We start from the raw sequence: 12,709 nt of genomic DNA, 5'->3' as shown, positions 1-12,709 counted from the left end.
ATAGGACCCATTCAAGAAATCACTAAAATAGAGACAGCGGAAGAAGAAGGTGAAGAACCTGTTACTACTGTTACAGTTGAAGAAATTATTACTGACGAACCAATCGTTACCGAAGAAACTACACTAATTGAAGAACTACCGCAAAAGGTCGAAGTCGTTGAAGACGTAGTGGACGGCAAAATCACTAAAAAGAAAATTAAAAAACGAGTCATCAAAAAAGACCAAGACGGCAAAAAAGAAATTACAGAAATTGTAACTGTTGAAGAAGATGACAAAAAGCCTCAAGTTACAGTTAATGTTTTAGTTCATGACACTTCCCCTACAGAGATCCCTCAAGAAGAGGGAGAACCTCTTAAACCTGAACAAGCCAAACCAAAGAAAATCAAACCAACAATTATTGAATTACCGGAAGAGGTTGAAGTTACTGAAGTACAAACTCAAGAAGGCTTACCCAAAAAGAAAACGGTGACTAAAAAAGTGATCAAAAAGCAAACGGGTCCCATTCAAGAGGTGACCAAAATTGAAACTACTGAGGAAGAAGGTAAAGAACCTGAAACTAAAGTGACTGTTGAAGAATTTATAGCTGAAGAGCTTCCTGACGTTGCGGAAGCGACGATCGTTGAAGAACTACCCGAAAAAGTTGACGTAGTAGAAGAAATAGTGGGAGATAAAATTCAAAAGAGAAAAGTTAAGAAACGGGTAATAAAGAAAGACAAAGATGGTAAACAAGAAATTACAGAGATTGTAACCATTGAAGAAACAGACAAAAAACCTAAATCTACAGTTACTACTTTAGTCCATGATATTTCTTCAGAAGGTCCAATTGAACAAGAATCTTTCACTTCATTTGAACCCGATAAGAGACAACCAAAGAAAGTTAAACCCATAATAGTTGAACTTCCGGAGGAAGTTAAAGTAACGGAAGTAATAACTGAACAAGGGCCTGTGCAAAAGGTCACCACGAAAAGAGTAATTAAAAAACAAATCGGTCCGATACAAGAAATAACCAAAATTGAAACCGCAGAAATAGAGGATCAGGAGCCTGAAACAACTGTTACAGTTGAAGAATTTATTACAGATGAAATACCTGAAATCAAAGAGGCTCAAGTAATTGAAGAAAAGGAAGAAGTCGAAGTATTAAAGGAAAAGGTAGGTGATAAAGTGAAAGTAAAGAAAGTTAAAAAGCGCACCATAACAAAAGAAGTTGATGGTAAACCTGAAGTTACAGAAATTATTACTATACAAGAAGATGATAAAAAACCTAAGACTACTGTAAAGACTAGAACGCACGATATTGTCACTGCAGAACCACTGACAGAAAGTGTTCAACCATTCGAACCTGAAAAGATCAAGAAAAAGAAAATTCAGCCCACGATAGTCGAACTACCTGAAGAAGTAAAAGTTACCGAAATTATTACAGAGAGAGGACCGATAGAGAAAGTAACAACAAAAAGAGTCATTAAAAAACAAATTGGGCCTGTACAAGAAATCACTAAAATTGAAACAACTACCGAGGAAGACCAACCTCCTGAAACTACAGTTACAATTGAAGAAATTGTATCTGACGACATACCGGAAATAATCGAAGCCAAACCTGTAGAAGAAGTCGAGAAAGTTGATATCGAAGAAAAAGTAGTCGATGGCAAAGTGAAAAAGGTAAAGACTAAAAAACGTATCATTAAAAAAGATAACGCCGATGGTAAACAACAAATTACTGAAATTGTTACCGTTGAAGAAGATAACAAAGAACCTCAAACTACTGTCACAACTATCTTACATGACACATCGACCATTGAACCAATAGCTGAAGAAATGCTTAAAGCGTTTAAACCAGAAAAGACAAAACCTGAAACTGTTACTCCAACAATAATTGAATTTCCTGAAGAAGTTACAGTTACTGAAATAACAACACAACAAGGCGTACCCTCTAAAAAAGTTACCAAAAAGAAGATCATCAAAAAACAGGTAGGTCCTGTCGAGGAAATAACAAACATCGAAACCACTCAGGAAGGCGATGAAGAACCGAAAACCACAATTACGATTATCGAATTAGTTCCGGATGAACTTCCGAAATTTATCGAACTTAAGCCAACTGAAGAGCTTCCGGAAAAAGTCGAAGTAAGTGAAGAAGTGGTTGACGGTAAGATCAAGAAGAAAAAAATTAAGAAACAAGTCACCAAACGGGATGTAGACGGTAAACCTGAAATCACAGAAGTAATTACTGTACAAGAAGATGACAAATTACCCGAAATAACTGTTAATATTTACACATCTTACAACAATTTCACAGAACCACTGAAACTTGAAACTGTCACAGACTTCGATCAAACACCTGGTATACCACAACGTATAACTCCTAGTCTGACACCTCACACAACCACAAAAACCACTACAGAAGTACACACGCTAGAACATACAACAGAAACACCACTAGGTAAGAAATACAATTATTCTCTCCCACACTTTCAATACTTAACTCCCCAAAACATTAAAAATAACAAACACATTACCTAAAAATTCCTTTGATGATGAACAGTTCTATATTATAAACATATTTTAGGTGAGGTAACAGAACAAGCAATTACCGCTAAAGGAGAAGTAGTAACTGAGATTAAAGAACCAGTTATTGTGGAAACTGTCGAAACCCAAAAACCAATCGACGGTTACAAGCCGGAAGAAAAAGAAGCTCCCAAAGAAAAGAAAAAGGTAAAGAAACCAAAACCAAAGAAACCAGAAGAGAAACCCCTGATCGAAGAAGTGGCCGATGAAGAAGAAGAAGAAGCTGCCCCAGAACAAACAACCGAATTAAAGGAAACTGGTAGGAAAGTAGAGAAAATAAGGAAAGTGAAAACACATGAAATAGAATTCCAAGAAGCGGTTGTTGAGGAGATAACAACGAAACAAGAAAAGAAACCGAAGAAGAAAGTCAAAGTCCCAGCTGAAGAGAAACTCCCCGAAGAGGAGGTCACCGAAGAAATTATTGACGAATTCGGAAGGAAAAAGGTTATTATTCGAAAGGTCAAAACCGAAGAAAAACACTTCCAAGAAGCGGTAGTCGAGGAAGTTAAGGCGCTCGAAGATGTCACTGAAGAAGAAAAACCTGTAGTAGAAGAACCTACACCAGAAAAGCCCAAAAAGAAAGTTAAGAAACCTAAACCACAAGAAGAAGTTCCTCAAGAACCTGAAATTGAAGAGGTGGAAGAAGAAAAACCAGTGGAAGAAGCTCCTGAAGAAAAAGAGGTTCCTGGTGAGAAAAAGAAAAAGAAAAGGAAGGTTAAACCTGAAGAAAAGCCGGTGGAAGAACCAGTTGTCGAAGAGGAAAAACCTGAAGAAAAAGCTCCAGAAGAAATTAAGAAACCGGGCTTGCGCAAACAGAAATCCGTTCTCATGAAAATTGAACACGTGGAACAAGAACAACCCAGCAAATCCAAAATCGTACCAGTTAAGGACCTTCCTCAACATTTTGCAGAGATTAAGCTTCGTAAGCCAAAGGCTCCTGCAAAGAAAGATGTTCCGAAGACCAAAATACCAAAAATGCGACTCAAGAGTCGCATAGAATTTATAGAATTTCCCTCTCAGACTGAGAAAGAACAACTTCCAGTTATTAGTGAATTAGAACCAGTTTATAGAGACAATGGTGTTATATCAAGGAACATCAAAGAGGCGGAAGCTGCTCCAAAAACCAAGAAACGAAGGCTTAAGAACTTCGACAAAGAATTCAAGGACTTGGAAACATTAGATCTCGAAATGGGCGAAAGAGAGAAACCTGTGTTAGAGGAGGTCGATGATCAATACAGAGTTCAAAAACCAAAGAGAAAACCGTCCGTCCCCAAAGACGAACCGAAACCACTGAAAATTGGAGTCGGTAAAGTGCCTAAACCTGAAGAAGAAGACCAACAAGTTAAATTGAAAAAAGTTCCTGAAAAAATAACAGAAGAGAAACTGGAACCTGAAAAGAAACCCAAGAAAGAGGTCAAGGAAGAAAAACCCAAGAAACCTGAGAAACCAGAGGAAGAAGATGATCGCATCAAATTCAAGCCGTACGATATTGATCATGAAAAACCGGAAAAAATAGAAAGAGAGAAATTCGAATTGGAAGAACCAGATAAAGAGAAACCTGAAAAGAAGAAAGTCAAGGTTCCTAAAGAAAAGAAAGCAAAACCAGAACCCGAAGTCGATGAAATTACAATCAAGAAAGGTATACCTAAACCTAAAACAGAGGAAGAAGAGCCGGATGTTTCATTCAAAGCTAAACAAAAACCAAAACCAGAGGAAGAACCGGAAGAAATAAAATTAAAACCTTTCAAGAAGCCTAAAGAGCCGGAAGAACCACAAAAGGTGGAGAAAGAATTGCCTGCTAAACTCGACGCCGTTCCTTCTCATGATTTCGAAAAAGATGACATTGAGTTCAAGCCACCAGAAGATAAAGAGAAACCGAGAAAGAAGAAAAAGATCATCATCAAAAAACCAAAAACCAAAGGTAAGGTCGACGAAAAGGTAGAGGAACCTGAAATTGAGGAACCTGAAGAAGAAGTTCCGGAAGAAGAGGAAGAACTCATTCCTGAAGTTGAAGAAAAAACTCCTGAACAGGAAGAAATACTTGAACCTGAAGTCGAAGAGGTACCCGAAGCCGAACCAGTTCCCGAAGAAAAACCAGCTGAAAAACCGGCTGAGCCTGAAAAACGCAAGAAAATTATCAAAATCAAGAAACCGAAAGAAAAGCCTGACGAAGAGGAGATTAAACCAGCTGAAGAACAAGTAGCTGAAATGAAAGAAAAACCACAACGTCTGTTCATTATAAAGAAATCTACGCAAAAAGCACAATTTCTGCAGATCAGTGAACCAGAAAAAGTTAACTTCGCTGAAATTAAATTAAAGAAAACTAAAGTTGAAAAGAAAGAAGTCGAAGGGACTAAAGTTCAGTTACCAATGCTTAAGAGTCGCATAAAACATGAAACATTCCCACCATTATCTGAAACAGAACAAAAACCAATTATCGCAGATCTGGAACCGGTGTTCAGGGAGAACGGTGTTTTATCAAGAAACATAGAAGAAGCAGAAACAGTAAAGAGAAGGAAGAAGAAGAAGGTGGTCGTAGAAACAGAAAAACTAAAGCAATTAGATTTAGAAGTAGAAGAACTGAAACAGGCTGAACTCGAAAAAGTAGATGATGAGTTTAAAAAGAGACCTGAGGTGCGAAAGAAAGAGAAACCAGAACCTATTGTAATTGAACAAACAAAAGTTCCACCTGTACAGCACGTAAAGATCAAAGAACCAGAAAGCAAGCCGATCAATCTAGCAGACATCAAACTCAAACCACGAAAAGTTGTTCAAAAAGAGGTACCCAAAGAAAAGATAAAGAAACCAAAACTGAAGAGTAGGATTGAGCACGTTACTTTCCCACCAATCGACGAAATTTTACAGAAACCGAAAATTACAATACTTGAACCAGTCTACAGAGATAATGCCGTTATATCGAGGAATGTTGAAGAAGCGAAGAAAGTTAAAAAGAAGAAACCTATCAGAATCAAGGAAAGCGATATTGATTTAACACATCTGGAAAAGCTGGATTTAGAAATGGAGGAAATAAAAAAGAAAGAACTAGAAAAAGTAGACAGTCAATACAAATACGAAAGAAAACCAAAAGAAAAAGAGGAACCAGTTCCACAAGAAGAGGTTAAAATCAAACTTGGTAAAGGCAAAATACCAGAGCCACTTGGGCCGGACGAAACTGTAACACTGAAGAAAGTGCCACAAAAGCCAAAAGAAGAAGAAGTTGAAGTTGAATTAAAGAAACCTAAGGTTACAGAGAAGGAAAAACCGAAACCAGAAAAAGAAGAAAAAGAAGAACCAAAATTGGAACCGTTCAAACCGTACGATATTGATCACGACAAACCTGAAAAGTTAAAATATGAGCCCACAGAAATAGAAGAACCGAAAGAGGAAGAAAAGGAAAAGGAAAAACCAAAGAAACCTAAGGCAAAGAAAGAAAAACCAGAACCAGAGACGGTTGAAATGAAATTGGTTAAAGGTAAACCTAAACCTCAGGAAGAGGAAGAAGTACCAGAAATAAAACTGACATACAAACAGAAACCACCTCCAGAGGAAGTTCCTGAAGAAATAAAACTAAAACCAATTCCAAAAGAAAAGCCCGAAGAACCTGTCGAGGTAGTTAAAGTAATTAAACCTGAAGACGGAGAGATACCTAAAGAAAAGCCTGTGGAAAAAGACCAAGAAACTGTAACTCCAGGGAAAGAAAAGAAAGTCAAAAAGGTAATTATTAAAAGAAAGAAACCAAAAGAAGGACCTGAAGAAGAAGTGCCTGCTCCAGAGGAGCCTGCCGTTGAAGACGAAAAACCTGAAGAAATAATAGAACCAGAAGAAGAAATACCTGCACCCAAAGAAGAAGTCCCTGAAGAAAAACCTGAAGAAAAACCCGAAGAAAAGCCTGAGGAGAAGCCAGAGCAAGTACCTGAAGAAAAACCAGACGAAAAAACGGACGTTACCAAAATTAAAAAGATCAAGAAAACTGTTATAAAAGTCAAGAAACCAAAACCAGGAGAAGAAGAAGTTCCAGAGGAAGAACCTGTTATCGAAGAACCAGAAGAAGAGCTACCGAAACCCGTAGTAGAGGAAAAGAAAGTAGAAGAAGAAAAACCCAAACCTAAAGATGAACCTAAAGTGGAGGAACCGGCTCCCGTCGAAGTTAAAGCCAAACCTAAAGAGAAGGAAGAAGAACCAAAACCAGCTGAAGTCAAACCGAAGAGGCGTCCCGTGATTAAAAAACCTGAACCTAAAAAGGCTAAGCTGCCAAGATTAAAGAGTAGAATCGTATACGTAGAATTTCCTCCCGCCAATGAAGCGGAACAAAAACCAGTTATTACGCAACTGGAGAAAGTTGTGAAAGATCAAGGGCAAATATCGAGAAATGTTAAGGAAGCTGAAAAAATAATCAAGACAAAACGAAGAAAACCTAAAGATACCGACAAATCCCTGCTAGACTTGGAACAACTTGACCTTGAAATGGAAGAACTCAAAAAGAAAGAACTCGAAAAAGTGGATGACGCATTTAAGTTTGAAAAGAAACCAAAGAAACCAAAAGAAGAGGAAATAGAAGTTAAGGAATCTATAAAGATCGGCAAAGGAAAAGTTCCTGAAAAACCAGAAGACGAAGACGAAGCTATTAAGCTAAGAAAAGTTCCAGACAAAGTGAAAGAAGAGGAAGCTCCTAAAGAAAAGACGCCCAAAGTGAAAGAAGAAGAAGAAATAAAGAAAGTTAAAAAAGAACCTAAAGAAAAGAAAGATAAAATTGAATTTACACCAACTGATTACGAACGAGAAGAGCCAGAAAAGATCGAATTCGAAAAACCAGAATTCGAAAAACCAGAAAAAGAGATTCCTGAAGAAGAAAAGTCGAAGTACGAACGGCAGAAAAAAGAGAAACCCACGCCAGAAGAAAAAGAGCTTAAAATTATAAAGGGAGTTCCTAAAAAGAAAGAACCGGAAGAAGAAGAAGATGTGAAGTTTAGGATAAAACAAAAAGACAAACCAGAGGAAGAACCTGAACAAATTACGTTGAAGCCTTTCAAGAAACCAGAAAAGGAAGAACCTGAAGCTGAAGTAGAAATTAAAAAACAGGAACCACCCAAGAAAGCTGAAGATAAGGATGCTGAAAAAATAACTATTAAACGGAAAAAGAAGAAGGAACCTAAGGAGCCAGAAGAAGAAGCACCGGTTGAACTAACCATAAAGAAGGAACCTGAGAAAGAAGAAGAATTACCACCCACTGAAGAAGTAGTCATAATTAAAAAGAAACCAAAAGAACCAGAACCAACACCAGAGGAGCCAGAGGCAGAGATCGTAATAAAGAAACCTCCACCCAAACAAGAAGACGAAGCAGAAACAACGGTTCAACAAGTAATCATCAAAAAGAAAGTCAAGAAACCTGAGGAGCCTGTGGAAGAACCAGCCGCTGAAATTACAATTAAGAAAGAACCAGAACCCACGACAGAAGAAGTTACAACCGACCAGGTCACGATTGTAAAGAAGAAGAAAATTCCCAAGAAACCTGAGGTGCCTGTGGAAGAACCAGCCGCTGAAATTACAATTAAGAAAGAACCAGAACCCACGACAGAAGAAGTTACAACCGACCAGGTCACGATTGTAAAGAAGAAGAAAATTCCCAAGAAACCTGAGGTGCCTGTAGAAGATGTAGCTGCTGAAATAACAATCAAGAAAGAACCGACACCAGAAGAAAAAACAGAAGAGGAAGAGGTCGCAGAAGTTGTCTTTAAGAAGAAACCAAAGATACCTGAAGAACCTAAGGAAGAACCTGAGGCAGAAATAACAATTACAAAGAAACCAGAACCGGTCGTAGAAGAGGTCACAACCGAGCAAGAAATAAAGATTCCAAAGAAGAAAAAGAAAGAACCAAAACCAAAGGACGAAGTTGCTGCAGAAATAACAATCAAGAAAGCTCCTGAACCCGAAGAGAAACCTGAAGAACCAACAGTTGAAGAAGACATCACCATTAAAAAGAAACCTGCTCCTAAGAAGGAAGAGGACGAAGCTGAAGCTGAACTAACTGTTAAAAAACTCGAAGTTCAAGAACCGCCAGAGGACGTCGTTCAGGAATTCACTATAAAGAAGAAAGCACCTCCACCACGTGTACCATCCGTTGAAGAGCACGACGAACAAGAAGTAACCATTAAGAAATTAAAGAAAGTTAGAAAACCTTCCAGAACAGACATTCCGGAATACACTGAAGTAGAAAACGTCACATTCCGACCGAAAACAACAAAACGATTAGAAGATGTGGAACAAGAATTCAAGATTTCACTTGATTCATATGCAGAAGAAGAAATATCGATGTCAGGAAAGGTCAAGCTGAAAAAGCCCAAGCCTCTGACTTACAATGAAGAAAGTGTAGGTGAATCAATTAAAATTACGCAAGAAATCGAAGCAGAAGAGGGACAAATTGAAGAAATCATTGATGAAGGAAGTGACGCTGAAGAACTACCATACGACGATGACGAATCTGAAAGTTACAATGTTCCTCTACGTAGACCTTCTAGGAAATATTCTATACTTGAAGAAGGAGAGGAAGAGGTGCAACTTGGCTTAAAGAAAGAAATTCCCTTTGGTTTTGATGAGGAATCTATAACCTTGAAACGGAAGCAGAAGAGGAAACCATCATTCGATCAAGGTTGTATTTATATATTTTCGGTTACAGCACCGCTTGGTTCACATTTCAGCTTTTATTCTTTATTTGCACCATTTTTTTTATTTTTTTATTTTCTTCATGCATACCATATTTATTACGTGCCAGAGTGATGGAGTGTTTGGTAACAAAGTTATCATTTCTAGAAGCGGTAAGTTTAAGTATTACAAAAGAATCAGAAACCATCGACGAAGCACCAGAAATTCAAGAAATTATTCAAGAAGGTGACGTCTACTTTTCCGTTCATTCTTACGTAGCGGAAGCAGAACAAGCCATCGATCTTGTTGAAGGTGAAAGAGTTTACGTTATAGAAACTCCAAACGCCGACTGGTGGCTCGTTAAGAAACATTTAACAGAGGAGAAAGGTTGGGTACCTGCACAAATCCTCATGGACGAACCAAACTACACCATGTACGTCCAAAAGAAACTCAACGAAAAGATCGACAAACTTCCAGTCTTTGAAAGTGAGTATTCGACCTACATTTACTCTGTAACTTCAAACGTGCGTTTCAGAGCCCAAACCCGAAGAAAAATCTGTAGCTCCACGATTCATAGAAAAACTCCAACCCGTAATCACTCCCGACGGCTACACCGTCCAGTTTGAATGCCAAGTCGAAGGTTTCCCACGACCTCAAATCACATGGTTCCGTCAAACCGCAGTGATCAAAACATCGATTGACTTCCAAATGTTCTACGACGAAGACAACGTAGCGACTTTGATCATTAAAGAAGTGTTCCCTGAAGATGCAGGAACCTTCACTTGTGTCGCCAAGAACGCAGCTGGTTTTGCTTCAAGTACCACGGAACTAATCGTAGAACTACCACTATCAGATCATGGTTCCGACATCACCGGCTTATCGAGAAAGAGCATGTCACGTGAATCATCTCTCGCAGACATTCTGGAAGGCATCCCTCCTACATTCTCCCGTAAACCCAAACCCCAATACGTTCCAGAAAAATCTGATGTAGTTGTCGACTGCCGATTGGTCGCTGTACCAGAACCTGAAATAATTTGGTTCCGTAACGGCAGAAAGATCACCACGAAGAATAACGTCACTATCATCATCAATTCTGACATGCACAGTTATACCACTATTCTTAAAATTAAAGAAGTTGAAAAGAACCAAGAAGGCGAATATGAGATCGTAGCAAGGAACAGAGAAGGTGAATCCACTGTGCAATTCACCCTTAAAGTAAAGACCGGTGATAAGGAAGCACCACAAATTTTGGAACCCTTGAAATCGATTACTGTTAGGAAAACTGAAACTGTGATACTTAGCACTACCATTGCTGGCAATCCTGCACCCACGATTAGTTGGTTCAAGAACGGGAAACCTGTTAAGAAACCCACACCTAAGAAAGACGGCGACACCTATTCCATCACCATTGTTAACACGACTATGGAAGACACAGCTGAATATACTGTGAAAGCTAAAAACTCAGTTGGTACCGCTGAAACAACAGCTCAACTCACTGTTGAGGGTAAAGTCATTTACCGTTTTTCCCGCTTGTACCGCTTTTCAAATAAAGAAACACAATTAAATATATTAAAATTTTATTTCGCTGGCTACTTATCCCTCGATTTTGGCTGTCACTACAAACTCTTTAATGGTTTTACTTTTCAGAATTCCCAGACAACGCAGAACCGCCACTCTTCGTCGAACGATTCGAGGAACAAACTGTACCTGAACACGACACCATCAAGCTACTCGCCCGTGTTGTCGGCAACCCAGTCCCAGAAGTCTATTGGTTACGCGACAACAAACCTCTGAAGCCATCAGAAAGAGTGAAGATCTCGTACGATGGCGAAAATATTGAACTCACTATCAAGAAAGCAGACGCTGACACAGACACCGGTGATTACAAATGTATCGCGAGTAACCCAGCTGGTAAAGCTTCACATGGTGCTAAAATCACGGTAGACGTTGATGTTACCTTCACGAAGAAACTCAAGAAGACTTACGAGTGCAAAGAAACTGAGAAGATCGAGTTCGAATGTGAAACTTCTCACAAGACGACTGAAACCAAGTGGTTCCACAATGACGTCGAAATCAGTGGAATGGATCACAGAGTGGTGATTCAAAACGGCAGAATACACAAACTCGTAATCAAGAAGACCACCACGAGAGACGAAGGTCACTACAGATGTACCGTCAAGAAAGAAAAGACTGAGACTACGCTTAAGGTTATTGAAACTAAACCGAAATTCATACGAGAACTGCAAGATATAGAAATTCCCGAAAAGGAGGTCGCAGTTTTGGAAGTTGAGGTGTCTTCGGATGCGGCTGACGTAACGTGGTTTAAGGATGGAACCGTTATTAAAGAAACTGACACTAAATATGTCATCGAGAAGGAGAGAGGAGTGCGGAAGTTGTTGATTAGAAGCACTTCCATCCACGATGAGGGTGAATACAGTTGTACCCTGCTCGATCAAGAAAGTAAAGCGGAAGTAACCGTCATAGAACTGCCACCAGAGATCATTACCCCTCTGCAAGACAGAACTGTAATCAGGGGCGAAAAATCCGTCTTCGAAATCGAGTTAAGTAAAGGAGATGCTTTAGTACGATGGTTCAAAGATGGTACCGAAATTCAGTTCTCAGAACACATTCAGTTATCTATTGATGGTAAACGCCAGAAACTGAAGATCTATAAATCGGAACCTGAAGATGAAGGTGTCTACAGTTGTGAAGTCGGTACCCAGAAAAGCAGTGCACGCTTGACCGTCCAAGTACCAACTGTGACTTTCTTGAAGACTCTTCCAGAATACACCATAGTTCCTATTAAATCCAACGCCGAGTTTGAAGTGGAACTCTCAAGAGAAGACGCAGAAGTCCAATGGCTGAAACAAGGCAAGAAGATCAAAAAATCTTCCAAATACACCTTCACCTCGGAGAAGACGTTCAGAAAACTCGTCGTTCACGAAGTTACTGAAGAAGATCTGTTCGAGTACACCTGCACGGTTGAAACTCTCAAAACATCGTCCAAACTCAAAATTGGAGGTGAGTAGAGTACTTATTTGTACAAATCATCCCCATGATTGGTGTTTTCAATTAGATAAACCGTCTCCTCCGAGAGGACCTTTGGAGGTTTCTGGCATGTCTGCCACTTCGTTCACTTTGAACTGGTCACCTTCAGAAAGCGACGGTGGTTCCCCCATCATCGAATACATCGTTGAAATGAAAGAAGCCACCTCGAAGAAGGCCTTCAAGAAGGTCGGTGCTACCAAAGGTGATATCACTAACATTCCAGTCAGTAACTTAGAAAAGGATCACGGTTACAAATTCCGAATAACTGCTAGAAACTCCATCGGTGTAAGCGACCCTTACTTACCCGAAGATATCATAGTCGCAGGTTCCAGAATCAGTAAGTACCACCCACTTGCAACCAAACCCAGCTTCCGCTTTTTCGCTTTTGCTAGGGATAAAATACGAATTTGCTAAGACAGACGAGACGCTTTATTGCTTGCTAGGCATATTTCCGCCCACTAAA

At 39.2% G+C, this 12,709-nt stretch overlaps 1 protein-coding gene across 5 annotated transcripts in view; it reads left to right on the top strand.

The window, feature by feature from the left end:
- The window catches only part of Sls (sallimus), a 195,337-nt gene that overhangs the window by 181,115 nt on the left and 1,513 nt on the right, over positions 1-12,709 (top strand). For 4 of the 5 annotated variants that reach the window (XM_064054555.1, XM_064054554.1, XM_064054556.1 and 1 more), the window contains 5 exons: positions 2,561-9,205; positions 9,367-9,684; positions 9,734-10,702; positions 10,846-12,219; positions 12,275-12,583. In XM_064054555.1, the coding sequence (XP_063910625.1) occupies positions 2,561-9,205; positions 9,367-9,684; positions 9,734-10,702; positions 10,846-12,219; positions 12,275-12,583 (9,615 nt within the window). Of the gene's footprint in view, positions 1-342; positions 2,435-2,560; positions 9,206-9,366; positions 9,685-9,733; positions 10,703-10,845; positions 12,220-12,274; positions 12,584-12,709 lie in introns of all 5 variants that reach the window. The other variant, XM_064054558.1, reaches the window with a different exon arrangement.

Source organism: Zophobas morio, unplaced genomic scaffold (genome assembly GCF_036711695.1).
Source record: "Zophobas morio isolate AGI-343-1 ecotype UQ-CSIRO unplaced genomic scaffold, CSIRO_AGI_Zmor_V1 ptg000012l, whole genome shotgun sequence".
Classification (NCBI taxonomy): Eukaryota; Metazoa; Arthropoda; class Insecta; order Coleoptera; family Tenebrionidae; genus Zophobas; species Zophobas morio.
This window is presented reverse-complemented; position numbering and strand designations above follow the sequence as displayed.